This window comes from Lissotriton helveticus, chromosome 1_1, assembly GCF_964261635.1.
Source record: "Lissotriton helveticus chromosome 1_1, aLisHel1.1, whole genome shotgun sequence".
Classification (NCBI taxonomy): domain Eukaryota; kingdom Metazoa; phylum Chordata; class Amphibia; order Caudata; family Salamandridae; genus Lissotriton; species Lissotriton helveticus.
The window spans coordinates 1,658,484,273-1,658,504,920 of record NC_136057.1 but is presented as its reverse complement, the minus strand read 5'-3'; the positions used below and the strand labels follow the sequence as shown (position 1 = coordinate 1,658,504,920).

Sequence of the window (20,648 nt, the reverse complement as noted above, 5' to 3'; positions counted from 1 at the left end):
CCCTTTCTAAATCCATACTGGGAACATGATAAAATATTTTTTTTCCTGGGCCCATGTTTTTATTCTGTTTAGAAGCAGGCGGCTGATTAATTTTGCAGTGCTGTCCAAAAGTGTCATTGGTCTGCAATTTCATTGCCAACAATTTATTCCCTTTTTTAAAAATTGGAATGATAATGTATTTTTCCAAGAGGAGCAAGGGCCCACTTGGGCAATAGCATTAAAAGCGTTAGTAATAAGTGGGGTCCAAAGCGCTTGGTTGGCTAACAAGAAATCAATTGGTACCCCATCAGGGCCAGGTGCTCTAGAGGGGCTAAATTGATTCAGAGTCGATGTCACCTCCTCCAGACCAAAGTGTAGATGTACATCCGATATAATCATCTGTGGGACCGATGTCTCTGAGTAGGCATTTCCTGGCTGACCAAAGACTTCTCCAACGTGAGTCACACAGGCCTCCTCTGTAACATGTGTGTCAGTGGTAAACTCTGGGTCCCCACTGAGGAAGGGGGAATTAACAGTATTCAAAAAATCACTGCTATTCTTTAACACTGCTGCCTCAGAGAGTTTATCCTATGAATCTTCTTTCAGGGCCCTGACCCTGTTGGTTCTTGCGTCTTTGTAGGCATGCTGCAATGATTTTACCAATACCATATCCCAGGGTTTTACCTTTAGGGTACAATGGAGATTCTTGAGTGCCTTAGAACAGACATCATCAAACCAGTGAACTGCCATGGGTAGTTTGGGGCACAAGGGCAAAACAGGCCATTATTAATTTCAGGTAAGTTTTGGTCGAATCCTGGGATAATTTCATCGGTCGACAAAGAGGAGTCTAGGCAGATAAAGATTTCCTTATACATCTTTGCAACAAAGCTATAAATACATTTGGCTGTGTCAATCTTCCCCCATTTCAGCTCTTTGCCATTTTTTCTTTTAATCGTAGGTTTAATCATAGGTTTAGAAGTGTGATTCCCATATTACCTAGACTCCAAAGAAAGTGGCAAGAAATCGCAGAATGGTCGTTAATGCATAGAAATTGGCCTCAGGCTGGGAAATCCAATTTCTAATATGTTCCAACACCACTAGATAATCTATGGCCAAACTTGATAACGGGACAAAAATGTGTGTTCAAGTTGCCCTGAGTTGGTGTGTAAAGGGTTTGCTATCACAAGATTATGGACCATTAGTTGCCTATTTAATGTGTTGCCATAAATGGTGTGACTAAAATGATATATTGGATCCCCTGCAGTATCGACCAGACCACATACCCCTAGAGTAACTTTATCACAGATATGGGCATTAAAGTCCCCCAGCCAAATAATATAGATGGGTCTGTGGTGGACTTCCGTTAATTGGACTATGTCCTTCTCAATTGGTTCAGTTACAGAGTCCATACTTCCAGTAGCATTATTGTTGTAGAAGTTAATTAAAATCCTCCCCTTTTGGCCTTCGTTTAGGAGAATTTGGCAATACAGTGAGGTATCAATGAAATAAATTACCTCAATTCTCGCTGTGCTTGCAATTAAAGTAGCTAAACCTCCTCTACTACGACCGGCTCCAGATGGAGCTGCTTGAGTCTGATATGTACAGTACCCATTGATATAAATTGGTGTAATTTCCCAAGTTTTCTGGAAACAGAGAATATCATATTTGGAGACAAGGGCTATTCATTCATTACTACACTTCTTCTGATTGTATCCAGCTATATTCCAAGTAGCTATTCTTAGGGTAGTCTTATCCTTGGTCACCATTTCTTCCTGAATTGGCGGCTGCCTAGAAAGACCCTGGGATTTGAATGAAGTAGTTATATTGGTAGAATGAGTACGTCAATCGCATTCTTCTAACCAACTCAATGGTGCATATCTGTATCTAGGTACAGAAGCAATACCGCCCCAAGGATTATAGAAATTAGAAGGGGGAATGGATCCTACACTCAAATGTGGGCTATAATTAACCCATTGGGCATATAAAAAAAAAACAAAGGGAGAGAAAAAATGTGCATGTCAAACCTGATAGTATCTGGTAAATTACTTAATAAATGTTCAACCAAATGTTGATCGTTGAAGTTGATGACAATACACCATCGCTGATTGTTGGCCACGTGGATAGCCCTGTGAAACTGTTCTGTGAACCCTGTGCTCAATCCCCAATTTGTTATTTTTAATAAGGTTCCTACTCTCCTCTATTTTTATTTTTTTATTTTTTTTTATAAATCTTTTTATTGTTATAAAAAACGAACAACAATAAGAGCGTATCAAGTGCAATGCAGTCCAACACATACAAGGAATCGAACAATTGAAAGGTCGCAATATCAGCAGTCGTTGAAGCAGGACACTGAGATTCTAACACACGTTTGACGAATCAGGATTATAAAACTAGCGGAGTTAGCCTATATCAATGCGTGCCGCCCACAGGCCTCTCCACCCACAAAATCAGGATATCAAAGATCATTGCGCCCCTCAATACTAAGATCGTAAACAGGATAAAGTACGGACATTTGTATGAAAAACGGATAAATCAAAATAATAGAGCTCGCATCGGCACCTTAATACTAAGAACAGAGTCAGGATATCAAATAAATAAAGAAAGAAAATAAAATAAAAAAATGCAACGTGCGCAACACCCCACCCCCCACCCATCACTGCATGTAGCTTACGCCAATCCCCAACTAGCAGTGTGCCTGTTGCCCCATCTAATCTATAAATACTAAAAGAAGTATGTGGAGGCCTTCGTACAGGCTCCCGGCCTCTCCCCCCGCCAGTTCTAAGCCTCCCCCTATTACGGATATATTATCATTTCAGTATCAAGCGAAAATCGGGGGATACATTACTCACCTACACTGCCTCCCGGCACCAACATTAGAAAGTGAATCCCGCACTCCCACCATTTAAATAAAAGTCTTGAAACGGTAGGCCGTTCTCAGCCTTGACCCTTTCGATCAGTTACACGAATGTTCTTAAACCGGACAGCCGCCATCTTGAAAAATTCGAAAGAACAGTAGCGAGCCGGAAACAGCTGGGCTTTCTGAGTCTCATTATCACTGGGTCCCATCAGTGTCGATAAGAACCACGGATGTTGTTTAAAGTCCAGGTGCACTGAGTTCGGAAAGGGAGGAAGGGCCACCCTGTCGGGCCACTCCTGAGTCGTCGCATGAGTCATTCGATACATTGCCTGGTGCGATTTGCCCTCAGTCGATAACAATATTGTGAGCACTGACATAACCGGGACCTCCAATACACGGGCCTTAGCTGATTTGCAATCCAGGGTCTCCCGCATCGCTCGTTTTATGGGATTGTTGGCCGCCATTAGTCCGGGTAGTGTGGATGTTGTTACTTCCGCAGTGGCATTGAATTGAACAAAAGCTATGTCACTTTGTCCCAGTCCAAAAACCACGGCATCCAATTTGTGCTCCAAGGCTTGGGCTTTCCAGTTCAGAGAGAGATGAAGACCCTCGATCACCGCCATTATAGCCCCAAGCGTAGGTTCAACACTGGTCAGCACTAGTTGGTCCCCCTCGATAGGGAAATTCTGGTCCGTCTCGGAGAACCCTTAGATAGGATATGTCGTCCCAGGTCATCTGTTCGAATGTTCCCAGACCTCTCGTAGGATTGGGTCTGATTCGCACGAAGGTCGATATTGAGCGCCATTTCGCGCGTTTCGTTCACGGTCCACCCCTGGGCCCTCGGGATAGACCAGTGGTATTAGAAGCAAAGACACACGCTCCAACCCCTCTGCATGTAAGGATATTGCGGAGCTGTCTTCAGGATATACCAAGCCGATTATATTCCGGGCTTTGACAACCAATTATTCAGCTCGCATCCGCAGTGTCATTGAGTTGCCCCATTTCGGCGCTAATCCATACGGATCTTTGATGTTAAGATCGGGCAAAATATGCTTCCATTCCGGTGGACCGGCTCCTCCCGAACTCTTATGGCCGATGTTGTTCAACTAGAAGCCGGCTGCACTCCTACTCCAGGCCCCGGCTTCAATGCTGATGTAGGCCGCAAACTTCAAGGCGACGTTTCTCCGTTCTCGAAGCAGGTGGAACTTTCGGGGTCACTCGGTGTAGCGTTATTTCGTTTCATCTACCCGGGAGAGTTGCATAGGCACAGGATAACTGGCAGGATCTTGTAGCAGGATGAGGAGGTCTGCGTAGCCGGGAGCCTAAGCGGCCATATTGGTCGCCAGCTTGGCTCCTCCTCCACTCTCCTCTATTTTTGACAATCTAAGTAAAATGGGTTGCAAGAGAGTATTTGGAATCAATTCCTGCTTCGCTCACAAGGAATCTTCATTCGGCAAAGGATGGAAGGCTGGGGGAGGAGTAAGTACTTCGGGGGACCCCTGGAGAGGAACCTCTGGAATCCTTTTGAGGTAATTGTGGACATTACAGTCTTTTAAAATTTTGGCCATACAAACAGTTTTGGCCCTTACCCTCTTCCCTTTTCCCTTTGGGTCTAATGGGGGACTATCAGCTGTCCTAGGAGGGTTAAGATTCCTGCGTTGGGAGACGCTAGCAACCAAGATGGCCGCATAAGCTCTCGGCTCCGCCGACCTCCGCCAGTTGCTCACAAATCCTGACGATTATCCTGATTTCTCCCCGGACTTCCGTGCAGCTGATGTGTTCCTGACTCTAAAGGTGCAATCCCGGAATTTCTAGCTGCTTGAATAACGAAGATACGCCGTGTTCCATTCTCAGCCTAACCCAGAGTTGAAGCCGGGGCCTCGATTTCTAACCCAGCCGGGTTGGAGTTGAATAACATCGGCCGCGGGACGTGGGTGGCGTCCGGTTTTCCGGAGTGGAGTGTTTCTTGTCCGTTTCGGATGGTGGATAGGTGGCAATCTTATCTCGCAGCTATGGCGGCGTGACGCATTGGTTGCTGTGGTCGGGGATCCTCCGCCCGGAGGCCCCGTTGGGCTCCCGGGGTCGATGGGCTTGGTTCCTCGCTGGAGGCGACGGTGTTGAGATTGCGCTTTTGAGAGTGCCTACAGTTGTCATCGGATTTGCCTGTGCCTGGTGCCCCGGAGTAGTCGACCTCCGGGGTTCAGAGACCTGCTTGGTCGCTTCGTGAGGGGCGATGGAGCGGGTGGAATGTATACCGTCGCTGCATACTGTAATGGCCGCCATTGGGGAGCTCCATTCACAGGTCACCGCCATCATCCAGAGGATGGTCGTAACGGTTGATATCATCTACCGGAGACCGGACTCCGACCCTTTGTTGGTTCTGGAACAAGCTGTTTTTCCCGCAGAGCAAGCAGCGTCTGAGACGGAGGGCCCCATGCTGAAGCCAGGCTTGGTATCTTTTGTCGACCCCCGAACGACTGCTAGCGAGCCCCGGACTATTGAATCTACATCATGCTCTATGCCGATACCGCCCCAGAAGGACATGGATGATCTTATATTTCGGAGCGAGTTCCCCAGTGACTGTAGGATTGTTACCTCACCCTTTTTCTCCTGGATGATTCAAATACGCTCTAGCGATTTACCTTTGGTGGACTGTGGATATCGTTTGACTCTTAGACTTTGTGTACTATTCTCCTGGCCTCAATCCTTTAGTACTGACTTTGAACTTTCTCAACATTTTGATACTCTCATGGGGATGGCGGATCGAGCGGACAGGGCTTGCATGAAAAATCGCAGAGGCCAGGGTTGACTTTGACTGGATGGGTTTGAACAATGACTTCATTTGATATGGGATTGTAACCTATACTAGCGCGGGAGTCGGGTGGTTCTTCTACGCTCCCCCCCGTCTGATTTTAATCGTTGCATTGTATTATTCTGGATACGTGCAGGGGCGGGCTGCTACTGGCGGGGGGTAAGGGAGACCGGGGGCCTGTTTGATATTTCCTCCTCCACTCTTTCTTCTTCCTTCTTTTAGGTCTAGTTCCGGGGCGACAGGCACACTGCTAGTGGGGATGGGCCTTAGCCATTGCAGGGGTGCAGGGTGGGGGGATTGGGGAGGGGTTTGTTATTTTGCCTTAGTTTAGTTCTATGGCCTTTTTTTTCTTTCCTTTTTTCTTTTACAAGAGACGGGTTGTTTCTCCTGTATTAATTTTCTTATGTATCGGGGTGTCTGACTTGGTCTTCATTATCCTGAACTATGGGTGGGTGAGCCCTTCTGGCTGCTACTTCCCTGGATTGTTGATCGTACTTCTCCTTATTGATGTACCGAACTAAGTTGACATTGCATACTCCTTGGAATTGAATTTTCAATATTGATTTACTCGCTCACCTATTGCAATATTGTATTCTATGTATGACACCCGATATATGTAAATTTCTCTTGTTTTCTTCAATAAAACCTTAAAAAAAAAAAAAAAGATTCCTGCGTTGGGCCAGTAACCATCGGGGTAGCCCTTGGGTGGACTGCATGTTAGTAATTCCCCCACCCTCGTCCTCATCCGCGTCACCTGCAGTAGAAATAAGGGGTCCTACCTCTTCCAGAGAGAGGTGACGCTCAGTAATTTCAATCTTCTTGGTAAGGACATCTGCTACTCTGATCAAAAAAGAGTCCAGTGTATTTATTATCTCACCTCCTGTTTCAGATGCCCCAAGCTTCCTTTTGGCCATCGTCCATTGGGCAAGATTGGTCGCAAAACAATGTAGGCTTTACGGGGGTGCCCCAGCCCAGCCTCCTCTGGCCGCCTATCAGGAGCAAGGGAGGGTGGGTAATGTAGTCCCCAGTGGGCCGGTACATTGGCACAACTTTATCCCTTCAGAAATTGTTGGCAGCTACTCCACACTGTAGGAAGGCGAAAAGCTTTTCATGGGCCTTACAGTAACAAGGGAGGCTGGGTGATGTGGTTCCCAGCGGGCCGGTACAGTGGTACAGCCTTCTCCCTTCAGAAATCTCTGGCAGCTACTCCGTGCTGCGGGAAGGTGACGCCCTTTTCAAGCACCTTACAGGAACAAGGGAGGGTGTGTTATGTAGTCCCCAGTGGGGTGGGTACAGTGGCACAGCGTTCTCCCTTCAGAAATCATTGGCAGCTACAGTCATAATTGATAATTTAGTTTATGAATATTGACCGGGAATTTTGTTCAGTGCACTCTGATTGACTTAAATACCAGTGGGGTTGACGTGTGAGCACAAAGAGGAAATCTGCTTTTTATTGGTTTCATCTACCCTGTCCCTTTTGGTTTTAAAAAGGTGTCTCTCTGAATTTTTACACTTCCAGATCAGTGCAGGGTACAAAGAACTGGCTTAGCGTTCCTATTGTAACCCATTTCCAAAAGTACAGACTAACAAAGAGCGTACTACTGAGCCCTCACAGAGAGAGAGGGAGAGGGGTGTGTGTCACAGCAGTTGGGCTACCTTTACCAGTTCTCAGCTTCATGGAGCTCATGCTCCAGCCTCACCGTTTCTAGGGGTGGGGGAAGGCTGACATGGTGATCAGTGAAACATCTAACACAGGGTCAGATCCTTTCCAGAATATCAGGGTATCCACTGAGTGTGTAATTAACTCCCATTACGTTTCATTGGTCTTAAAATTATCTGATGTGAATATGCTGAAAAATGTGCTTGGATCTATCCCTCCTGTAAGAGCCACACCTCTTCCTCGTGGAAGAGGTGTGGCGCCGCGGCCAGGGCGACTGACGCTGGAATCTGGGGAACACGGTTCGATCCCCGGCTCCGGCCGCAGGTTAGCCCAGCACCATGTGACTCTGGGCAATAGCTTGCTTAATCTTCCCGACGGCCCCCAGCGCCTAGAGACCCTAACGGGTGATTGTGCGCTTTACAAATGTGGATTATTATTATTTATTATTATTATTATTGTTACCTAGGATGGAAGCTCCTGTTCCAACCAAATGAGAGGCATATGTTGATCTAGTCAGAGATTGCTGATTAATGGTAGGTGGTGCGCTCTGACTGTAATACCAAAAATACTGAGTTCCGGAAAACAGATGGTAAGAACAGAAAGCAAAAGGCGCCAGTCACCAGCAAAGAGAGAGCTTTTTACTCCCTTGAGTGGTGGTCTATGCTAGTGGTTCTTAACCTGTGGTCCAAGGACCCCCGGGGTCTGTGAGGTCTACTCAGATGTTCGGCGACTCATTACAAAATGACCTACTATGAAAGTAATCAAATAAAATGAATACTGTATATACAAATAGTGAAGCAATAATGAACATTTGAAAACATTTTCCACGTTTGTGAATAACTCAAATTATTTCAATATTTGAGCATTTCTTTGCGCATGGTTATTTTTGCATTTTTTTTAAAAATTGTTTTGGGGTCCAAATCATAAATGCTGCTTAGGCTGGGGCTCCCCAGTTTCCAATAATGACTCAGTAGGGGTACCCGGATTAGAATAATGATTCATTAGTGATCCACATAAGTCAAAAGGTTACGAATCGCTGGTCTATACCACCTTAGCAATGTTCCACCATAGGCAGGTCATGTACTAGGTTGAAAGTTTAGAGTGAAGAGATCCTCACGACTAGTAGGCTAGTAGAGTTAAAGTGAGGAATGATTATCTCACATGGTGATTCCCTGGTGGCTCCATCGGGGACCATGTTGCCACTTGAAGTAATTGGTAATTTAGATGGAAAAGAAGCACTGATTTGAAGGTGCAACCCATGTGCGAAGCCAGGCAGAGGACTCCACGCCCCATATCAACTGGTATACGAACAATGGAGGTCAAGTTTGCCTCTTCTAAATGACAAGATGTGCTCCTTTGGGAAACATCCTTTACAACGCAACTTTTACCACGCAGTGCCTTTACGACGCAACTTTTACAACGCAAACCATTACAACGCATTGCGCTGGGGGGCGCTCTAGGATAGGGACTAGGTTTAATTTACTATCCAACACCTTCCCTACTATCCACGGGGACTGGAGTTGGAATCGTAAATTAAACTATTCACTATCCAGCGCCCCAAAGCACTATGCGTTGTAAAGGCATGCGTTGTAAAAACCGCGTTGTTAAGGTATGCGTGGTAAAAGCATGCGTTGTAATGTCATACATCCGCTCCTTTATGAGGGCTGCGAGGTGGCTCCGGCAGCTGTACCATTGCCCACCAGTATATGGACTTTGCACCAACCATATCCACGGAGGGGGGACATGCTGTTAAAGTACTCGGACATTGGCCTCGCGCATTAGAATGGCAAAAGCAGAAGTAGCCGGAATGTTAGAGGCCCTAAATCATGAGTAATTCATGGAACAGAAGAGAGGGGGAGAAAGACAGAGAAAGGGAGCGAGAGAGAGAGCACATTTCCATTAAAGGAGCTTTAAAAATAAAAATGGGACTAGTATTTCACTTAAAGTTGGTTCATATATGCCTGGACAATTTATATCTTAACCACCCTGCTAATGATTATATAACATTTTCCTTTATAACAGAATGCTACTGCCTCTCGAAACGACAGCCAGCCTGTTTCCCTGCATTTTTTAAATCCTTGCATCATGCAGGAGGTGACAAGATCAGTAAACATGGTTAATGGTTTCCTATCCAAAGCCACAACGCGGCAGAGTAGAAAATATGCCTCCCTTGTCATTTCTTTCCAATGTTTTACAGTTGGTAACATTGTGAAATGTCCATATATAATCGGAGGGTGTAACCCTTACAATAACTATGAGGTTAGTAAGAATATCAATAGTCTGACTTCTAGTGAACTGTTCTAACCAAAAGGGAGACAGGTTGAGACATTTGGCCACTCACTAACGATTCCAAAATTCATGATACCTTAAAGGCAAGACATATTTAAAAACGTTCGATGTGAAAGCGTGCTCTTCCTTTAGGAAATATGTAAAGTTGTCATGATAGTCCTTACCATATTTCCGTTTAGTGTTGCTAAGCTGTGAAAACGTTATGTCCAGCTTTTCATTTCTTTTGAAATTGAAGTAATTGTTGGAGAATTCTAAACACTACCGCACTAATATTTTTGCAACAATTGGATCCCCATCCTCCCAGACCAGAAGTGCATTAAAAATGTATGAGGATTTTACTGTCCAATGAATGTCTTTGAACCAAAGTCTCCTGTTCCTGTTAGACTGCCTGGAGTGTATCGCAATAAACTAATTCTTGAGGAGGCCGCAAGACAAATTCAGTGTATCACGGCCAAAAGTCCCTTAGGCACTTCATTGCACATACATGCATGTGCACACCGGGGGTCTGATTCACAAAGGTAAACTTAGACCAACAGTCTAAGTTTAGACCTGAAGTCTTCGTTTAGACCTAAAGTCTAACTTCACTACTACTAAAGTTAGACTTTTGGTCTAAGTTTAGATCAAAAGTCTAACTTAGTCCAAAAGTCTAACTTTAATACTCCTAAAATTAAAGACTTTTGGTCTAAGTTACATTTTTGATCTAAGTTAGACTTTTGGTCTAAATTTAGACCAAAAGTGTAACTTTAGTAGTAGTAAAGTTAGACTTTAGGTCTAAATTTAGACTTCAGGCCTAAACTTAGACTTTTGGTCTAAGTTTACCTTTATGAATCAGGCCCCAGGTTTTCATGAGATTTTCAGAAGTATCATATTAAAAAGGTATGCTTAACCTCAATGCTCTGGTTTTATTCTTTTCCCCTAGGCGAGAGCTCAGCCCTTTCGGAGTGAAAGTCACCATGATCGAGCCAGGCTTCTTTAAGACGCAAGTCACCGAACCACGTGCCATTCGTGAATGCATGACCCGGGTCTGGGATAGGGCCTCGGCTGAGGTCAAGCAGAGCTACGGGCAGCAGTACTTTGATAAACGTGAGTGTCCCAACGCAGTAAGAGTAATCTCCCAGGTACATAGTGGAGAGCAATGCGGTGAGAAGGGGACAAGGTCCGTGTGTTTAAGGTGGTTAGAGAGCAAAGAGACTAGATCGGGCTTAGGTGCAGGGAAACGTTTGAGACAGGTGTAGATGTTTCAGCTTCGAGAAAGTTTTTGGGTTCTTTTAAGGTCTTGCATAGGCAGCGCCCATGCGCTGCCTAGGAGAGGGCCTTTAGCAATCAGTCTTAACTTTTCAAGCACTCGCACTTGTGCTTGTGGCGGCATCCACCTTGCGGGAGCGAGCAGCGGCGCTCTGTTTGTAATTAACGTGGCTGTGCCGCTGCTCGCTTCTGACAGGTGGATGCTGTCACAAGCACGAATGCGAGTGCTTGAAAAGTGAAAGCCGTGGTCTCCCTCACCTCCTGTGAGATGTAGCCTTTTACCTAATTTGTTGACATTTAGATTACTAAATGTTGTAACACCAGCTTCTGCATGCGATCATCATGCGTGATTAATCAATTAATCGCACGCAATCATCATGCATGATTAATCAATTAATCTCCCCATGGTCCCCCTGTTTACTAAAAATGGGGTGCTAAGGAACATTCACATGCGCTATAAGAAGGGACGATCCCGTCAAATCTGTTTTGGATTCTATCTATTCGCCGTTTTTTGTTTCTAATATTCGGCCTCTTTCTGCTCTCCCATGTGCCCCCTTCAAGATCCCCCTCTCCTTCCGCATTGTGCCAGCACCCTCCTACCCAATAGTCGTCCACCACCACGTCTACCACCACCACCACCACATCCACCACCTCCACCACGTCCACCACCACCACGTCCATCACCACCACGTCCACCACCACGTCCACCACCACCACGTCCACCACGTCCACCACCACCACCACGTCCACCACCACATCCACCACCACCATGTCTACCACCACGTACACCACCACCACCATGTCCACCACCACATCCACCAACACCACCACATCCACCACCACCACATCCACCACCACCACCACACCCACCACAACCACCACCACATTCACCATGTCCACCACCATGTCCAACACATCCATCACCACATCCACCACCATGTACACGACATCCACCACCACCATGTTTTTTGTTTCTAATATTCGGCCTCTTTCTGCTCTCCCATGTGCCCCCTTCAAGATCCCCCTCTCCTTCCGCATTGTGCCAGCACCCTCCTACCCAATAGTCGTCCACCACCACGTCTACCACCACCACCACCACATCCACCACCTCCACCACCACCACATCCACCACGTCTACCACCACATCCACCACCACGTCCACCACCACCACGTCCACCACGTCCACCACCACCACCACGTCCACCACCACATCCACCACCACCATGTCTACCACCACGTACACCACCACCACCATGTCCACCACCACATCCACCAACACCACCACATCCACCACCACCACATCCACCACCACCACCACACCCACCACAACCACCACCACATTCACCATGTCCACCACCATGTCCAACACATCCATCACCACATCCACCACCATGTACACGACATCCACCACCACCATGTCCACCACCACCACGTCCACCACCACCACATCCACTACCACCACCCCGTCCACCACCACGTCCACAACCTCACCACCACCACGTCCACCACCACCACGTCCACCATGTCCACCACCACCACCACTTCCACCACCACGTCCACCAGCAGCACCACCACCATCAACACCACCACCATCACATCCACCACCAACATGTCCACCACCACCTCCATCACCAGCACCACCACCTGCCACACCACCACCACCATGTCCACCACCACCTCCACCACCACCACCATTACCACCACATCCACCACCATGTCCACCACCACCACCACATCCACCACCACATCCACCATGTCGACCACGTCCACCATGTCCACCACCACCACCATGTCCACAACCGCAACCACCACCACCACCACGTCCACCACCACAACCATGTCCACCACCACCACGTCCACCACAACCATCATGTCCACCACCACATCCACCACCACGTCCACCATGTCTACCACCACTACGTCCACCACCACATCCACCACATCTACCACCACCACCACATCCACCACCACCAAGTCTACCACCACAACCTCCACACCCACCACCACCATGTCCACCACCACCACATCCACCACCACAACCACCACATCCACCAACACCACATCCAACTCATCCACCACCATGTCCACCACCACGTCCACCTACACCACCACGTCCACCACCACGTCCACCACCACCACGTCCACCACCACCACATCCACCACCCCCACATCCACCACCACGTCCACCACCACATCCTCCACCACCACCACCACGTCCACCACCACGTCCACCACCTCCACCACCATGTCCACCACCACGTCCACCTCCACCACCACATCCACCACCAAGTCTACCACCACGTCCACCACATCCACCACCCTCACCACCACTACATCCACCACCATGTCCACCACCACCACATCCACCAACACCACCACGTCCACCACTACCACCATGTCCACCACCACCACCACCATGTCCACCACCACCACCACATCCACCACCACGTCCACCACATCCACCACCCCACCACCACTACATCCACTACCACGTCCACCACCACCATGTCCACCACCACCACCACCATGTCCACCACCACGTCCACCACCACCACTACCACCACCTCGTCTACCACCACCCATGACAGGTAAAGTGTCACTGGAGGGCAGGGGTAATAGAAGTGTCAACCCCAGCTGTACATGAGACATTTAATGATGCATTGGGTGCGAGAAGACAGGAATAGGAGCTAGAAGTATTACACCAGACGCAAGATACATTTTGAAGAGGCGCAATGTCACAGGGGCTCCTGTAAAAGCACTCGCAGCATCTCTACCTCACAGTGGCAATGCCTGCGTGAGCCACTCACTCAAAACAAGCATTGGCATAGCCAATAGGTCTCGCTTTTGAGACCTTATAAGTGTTTAGCCATGCAACACTTGATGTTGTTGCACCAAAGATATTGTGCTGGATAACTAAACACTTATAAGGTCCCAAAGGCGAGACCTATTGGCTGTGCCAATGCTTGTCAATGGAAAGCAGTGACAACATATTAAACCACCTCCATCACCAGCACCACCACCTGCCACACCACCACCACCATGTCCACCACCACCTCCACCACCACCACCATTACCACCACATCCACCACCATGTCCACCACCACCACCACATCCACCACCACATCCACCATGTCGACCACGTCCACCATGTCCACCACCATGTCCACAACCGCAACCACCACCACCACTACGTCCACCACCACATCCACCACATCTACCACCACCACCACATCCACCACCACCAAGTCTACCACCACAACCTCCACACCCACCACCACCATGTCCACCACCACCACATCCACCACCACAACCACCACATCCACCAACACCACATCCAACTCATCCACCACCATGTCCACCACCACGTCCACCTACACCACCACGTCCACCACCACGTCCACCACCACCACGTCCACCACCACCACATCCACCACCCCCACATCCACCACCACGTCCACCACCACATCCTCCACCACCACCACCACGTCCACCACCACGTCCACCACCTCCACCACCATGTCCACCACCACGTCCACCTCCACCACCACATCCACCACCAAGTCTACCACCACGTCCACCACATCCACCACCCTCACCACCACTACATCCACCACCATGTCCACCACCACCACATCCACCAACACCACCACGTCCACCACTACCACCATGTCCACCACCACCACCACCATGTCCACCACCACCACCACATCCACCACCACGTCCACCACATCCACCACCCCACCACCACTACATCCACTACCACGTCCACCACCACCATGTCCACCACCACCACCACCACGTCCACCACCACGTCCACCACCACCACTACCACCACCTCGTCTACCACCACCCATGACAGGTAAAGTGTCACTGGAGGGCAGGGGTAATAGAAGTGTCAACCCCAGCTGTACATGAGACATTTAATGATGCATTGGGTGCGAGAAGACAGGAATAGGAGCTAGAAGTATTACACCAGACGCAAGATACATTTTGAAGAGGCGCAATGTCACAGGGGCTCCTGTAAAAGCACTCGCAGCATCTCTACCTCACAGTGGCAATGCCTGCGTGAGCCACTCACTCAAAACAAGCATTGGCATAGCCAATAGGTCTCGCTTTTGAGACCTTATAAGTGTTTAGCCATGCAACACTTGATGTTGTTGCACCAAAGATATTGTGCTGGATAACTAAACACTTATAAGGTCCCAAAGGCGAGACCTATTGGCTGTGCCAATGCTTGTCAATGGAAAGCAGTGACAACATATTAAACCGCACTTCAAAGATTCAAACCCAGTTTGCAAATACAGGAAGCTTGGTGCTATATGCCAAGGGGGTAGGTAGCCCCAGCTTTAGCAGCTACAGCGGGGATGGGTTTTTTATGCACTTCATATTAGCAACCTGACAGATAAGACATCATGATTAACAAAAAAGAAAGGTGGGTTGCTGGAAAAAGGGAGAAGGGTGGATGAGTGTATGCATGGGTGGATGAAAGGATGGATGGCTCAGTGGGTAAAAGGATGTATGGGTGTGTGAAAGAATGGGTGAATGATTAGGTGAAAGGTTGGGTGGATGAGTAGGTGAAAGATGTGTGGGTGAAAGGATGGCCGACTTGGTGGGTGGGTGAGTGGGTGAAATTATGTGTAGATGGGTGGATGAATGGTTGACAGAGTAAATAAAAATCTGAGTGGATGGAAGTATGTCATAGTAAATGGAAATCTGACAGGATGGATGGATGCATCAAATGGTGGAAGGCGCACTCAATTAAATGGAATAGGTGGAGCGGTATTAAAAGTCAGCCCCTGGCAGGTTGTTATGTCCAGGGTAGGCGAAGTCTCCCGGCATAATAACAGGGAAATGCCCTTTCCCTGTTATTATGCCGGGAGACGCCGCTCGGAATTAAGCTCATATCGCTACGCAGGAGCCGTATAAAGCGCTCTCTTTTCTCTGCACTTCGCCTACCCTGGACATAACAACCTGCCAGGGGCTGACTTTTAATACCGCTCCACCTATTCCATTTCGTTTCTGGAGCCACACATCGGCAAGTTCAGCTGAATTATCGTTGCAACTTGGAGCAGGTGGTTTTTAATTGTATGACGAGAACACGACAAGTGTTCCAGTTATTGACTGGTCAACTGTTCCACCTGATACAGATTTGTTTTTGCCCTGGCGAAGTTCCGTCAAAGGAACGAAACGCGCTGGCTGTGTGATTTGCCTGGAATAATTACCAAAATAAAGAAGTTTAACGATTTGGACTCAGATATCTGTCTGTCATATTTTAATTGAGTGCGCCTTCCACCATTTGATGCAAGAGTTTGACCGGAATTGTGCCTTGGGACGACAGGCGTGGGAAGTGTGCTGCACCGGAGCAAAATGTATTATACTCATGTTTTGGATGTGCTAGACCTTGGTCAGGTCGTTTTGTTCGTTCTTTCTTTAGGAGGGATAGATGGATAGATGGCAAAGTAAATGAAAATCTGAGAGGATAGCTGGATGAATAAAAGAAAGGACAAAAGGAACAACTCCTGACGGAAAGGGTTTATTGATTGATGGGTAAGCCATTGATGGATGCATGGGTGAATGGATGTATGAATGGATGCATGCAAAGATATTGCATGGTGAATAGATGGATAGATAAATGGAATAGCCAATTGATGGAATGTAAAGGTGAAATGGTGGACATGAGCAGGTAGATGAAGCATGAGCAGATGATGGATTGATGCTTGGATGGGCGTGAGAAAGGGCTTTTAAGGAGGTTCAGACTTACTTACATAATGGGCTGTGTGCTGTCGGAGCTTTGGTCAAAGTGGGGGTATTTACATTTTTTGGCTACTTTCTTGATGTAGGCTTTGTCAAAAATGTTTTCAGGTGTCACTTAGGACTTTCTATGTCCTGTAATGCTTGGTTCTGCACTTGGGAGACAAAGGTCAACACAGTACATTGGCCCTGAACTGATATGAAAATACTACATATCATTGCTAGAGTTGTTCCTGATTTGTATCCAAGACTATCTTGTCTCTTTTTTGTACAGTTTGTAAGGCATCTGATGGAATTCTGCTGAGGTGCAATCCCAATCTATCACTGGTCACTGACTGCATGGAGCATGGTCTTACAGCGGTGCACCCACGGACCAGATACTCTGCCGGCTGGGACGCGAAGCTCCTGTTCCTCCCAATATCCTACCTCCCAACATGTATGGCAGACCCGCTTATAGCATTGATTAATGGTCGGAAGCCAGCACAGCAGGTCTAGCCGATGCAGATTGCAGAAACTATGCGGAAGTCAGTGGTGTCTCTTAGAAATACATGGAAAAAGAGTTTTGTGCAATCACAATTCATTCACAATTTCATTTAACTTGCAAATTAAATAAAGTTTGTGACATGTAGGGATGAGATTGTAGCATGATTCTTGCAGTGGGTATATGGTATGCTAAAGCGTGTGGCAGTAGAATGGTGGCCTGCAATGGCCTCTGTAGAAAATTATTAATAAGTGTCTCCAATGTTTGTGAAGCAATGCACAACAGGCCTGTTACACCACTTCGGAGATAAGTATGTTACTAGTACCATCACTATTAGACCATTGGAACTCTTTACACAGGATCACGTAAACAGAAATAGGAAAAATGAGGAGGACCTAAGACCAGGCTACCTCCATGTGCTTCATTTCATAGAAACATGAACATGTGTCCACTCGCCACTAAAACACACTACTGCCATCTAATGTAATAAAGGCTAGCATTCAAAGTATTGTGCAGTGACACAAAGCCTTTATTAGCAAGGACATTCGCACCATACCAACTTTGAAGGTAAACCACAACAGGAGCGAGAGCTAGGATCTGTGGGAGAAATTGTGAAATCCATAGGAACAACTTTGACTAGACGCTATGGATCAATCTAGTTAGTGATTGTTAAAGAATACCTGAAAACTGCTCCGTTTAGGTAGCACTTTGGCTGCTGTACATAACAGAGGGACAAGCCAATGTTTGGCAGTGGGTTGGTCTCATTGCCCAAACCGCTACCAGCCTCAGACTCAAAACGACTTTCACCCAGACCGAGCAGGGAGATCTACCTGCTACAAGGGTGCCACTTGGAATAAGTTCCAGAGATGATTCATGGCACTTGTAGATGATTCCTTGGTCAAACCATTGAACACCGTATGGGCTGCCCAGCTTTGTGACAGGTAATGCAATGGCCACCAAGCAACATGTTTAGCACCTCAGAAAATTTCCTAAATAAAATGAAATTATGCCTACTCAGGTTCTGAATGTTTTAAAACAGGGGTCTCCGGCTTTTCTGTAATAGAGCTACTTATATTCGAAGAAATTCATCCTGAGGTGCTAATATTTGTAGTGTTTTAATAGTGACCACATCTGACAAGGTTACCATAGATGCTACCCCAAGCACGATTATCAACTGTGATCACTTCAGAGCATCAGGCGGGATTGCCAGCAGTAATGTAAAATAAAGCTTCATCAATTTGCAATGCATCTAAATGAGTTATATATGCTCCTGGCACCAAAGTAATAATATGTGTAATAAGCCTGCCCAACACAGGATGATTTATCACTCAAATGTCAACTTTAAATATGTTTTGGAAATTCAACCATTCTTCTCAAACATCCGCATTTGAGTTCCGGAAAATACACATATTTTTTCATATTTTCATCTCAAATATACAATTTTCAATTATGGTATACATATAATAATTCAACAAAGTTAAAGTTTTTTATTTAGTGGGCTAAGTTACACACAGGGGAACTACGTACAGGTAGCTCTAGAGTTCCCTGAAGCTCAGGAGCTACTTGTTGCAGAAGCCTGTTTTGAAGTAACATATGAAATAATCATTTGTTTGCATACTCTACTTAATTATTAAAAAGTCACCTTGTCCTTAAAAAGAATTTCACTACTACAATTATCAATAATTACCTAATGACCAGTGCCAGAGAACCAATGAGCAATTCCTCTTACCACCTCTACGATATGATACAATGGGGAGCCTCTCACAGGACTGGATATGTGAAATAATGTTATTAGGGATCCTGGCCAGCATAGGAGAGTAAACTCCTTTAGGTCAACATTCATTTTGAGCGATTACCCTTGATACTGTTTTATTCTAGTGCACCTTTTAGGATTATCGCATTATACTTTGTTTCTTTTCATAATTTGGTTTTCAGTTCTACGCTTCTTTGATACTATTCGCTAATTTTCTTTTCTTTTTGTACTTAAAGATAAGCGCACAACCACATTTTGCATAGAAAATATTAAACAAAGTATACTCCTCATAAAGCGGTCGTCCTCGAAATTATTTTTAATAAAAACGTGTTCAGACTGTGTGATGACCTCTTGGCGCAAAGAGCCAAAGTCAAATCACTTCTTTGAGTTAGCAGAGTTGCTGTTTGGCAAGAATTCCACACAAACAAGCACTTAAACAGCTTACAAGACTTAAGTATACATTAAACGGAATGAAAATCAGTGATAAATAAAAATGTCTGGGTGTTTGAAACGTGTTAACTGTTGGATTTATTTACAAAGGACTTGGACTATATCAGATATTTGACAACCGGGGTAGATTCTTAACACACAAGCACAAAAAATGGTCATCGTTACAAAGTTCATTCAGATAGCTCGAAATTGTCCTTTGACCTTCACTAGCCTGAAACAGATTAAAAAAATACCGGAAACAAGACCAGCTAAATAATTATGCCCTTGGGAATTGGAATTGGAGAAAATACTTTTTTTTTTTTTAAATCTCTTTATTAGCATCAGATTGGTCCGTGCAAGCATACAAATACACAAGAAATTGTCGACAATAAAAACGTTAATGATCGTTATACAAAAGAAGTACATGGATGACTAGACCAATGACATTACAGGTAGTGTAGCACATTCTAGATTCTTATTTTCACTTTTCCATACCTGAAGGAAAATTGCACATGCGGTATAAAGAGATACAACTTTTCACAAACAAAACGAAAACAAGTGAGCCTTCATGACAGACAGAGCGGCAAGCAATACACCTAGTGACTAGTAAGATGGCATAACCAGAGGCATAGGCAGACGAGGGTAATTAAAACGACAAGCGTAAGGACTAGGGCGAAGCAACCACCCCATCCGGGGCAAGGCGTGCAAGGGAACTGAAGAGGGAGACGCCCCGGCCCCAAGCAGCACACAGTCCAAAATCAGCAGCTCACTCATAACCCACTCCAGTGGTGTGTCGACGTTAAGCCCTGCAGACCCCAATAGGCAGCGCACTGGTGGTGCAGCTACAATCACCTAGCCCACCCCCTCTGGGACAATTGAGCTAGCAGCCTGGGAGTGTGTATCCTGTGTAATCTTGCTAAGATACTGTCGATATGGGCCCCAAATGTCAAGTGGGCGTGAGGCTGTAGGAATCTGGGTGGAGTATTCCACACTATTGGTGTTACATTGGGCAAGGCTGCGCATCCAATTCACGGAAGTAGGGATTCGCCTGGACCCCCAAAGTAAAGCAATTTCCCTTTTCGCCAGCAAGAAACCTATGGCGGCAAGCTTACGCGTGGCCCGGGGGAACTCTGCGACATAGCCAAGCAGTGCAATTTCCGGCTTATGTTGCAGTTCGCACTCTAGAATGTCTCCCAAAATGTGGTGTACCTGTAGCCAGTAAGTGTGCAGTTTCGGACAGGTCCATGTGAGATGTGCAAAATCGGCATGGGGAGCTTTGCATTTAGGGCAGTGATGAGGTCTGTTTGGATCGATTCTGTGGGCCAACGCCGGAGTGAAGTATAGTCGCCTCAAAAATTTGAAATGAATTAGTTTGTGTCTACTGTTAATAGA

General features: G+C 46.5%; 1 protein-coding gene across 3 annotated transcripts in view; it reads left to right on the top strand.

Moving 5' to 3' along the window:
- LOC144829970 (retinol dehydrogenase 16-like) overlaps positions 1 to 17,230 on the top strand; it is a 273,479-nt gene extending 256,249 nt beyond the window's left edge. For all 3 annotated transcript variants that reach the window (XM_078688873.1, XM_078688871.1, XM_078688872.1), the window contains 2 exons: positions 10,517 to 10,680; positions 16,868 to 17,230. In XM_078688873.1, the coding sequence (XP_078544999.1) occupies positions 10,517 to 10,680; positions 16,868 to 17,088 (385 nt within the window). In that variant the 3' untranslated portion in view covers positions 17,089 to 17,230. The remainder of the gene's footprint in view (positions 1 to 10,516; positions 10,681 to 16,867) is intronic.
- Positions 17,231 to 20,648: the final 3,418 nt, after the last annotated feature.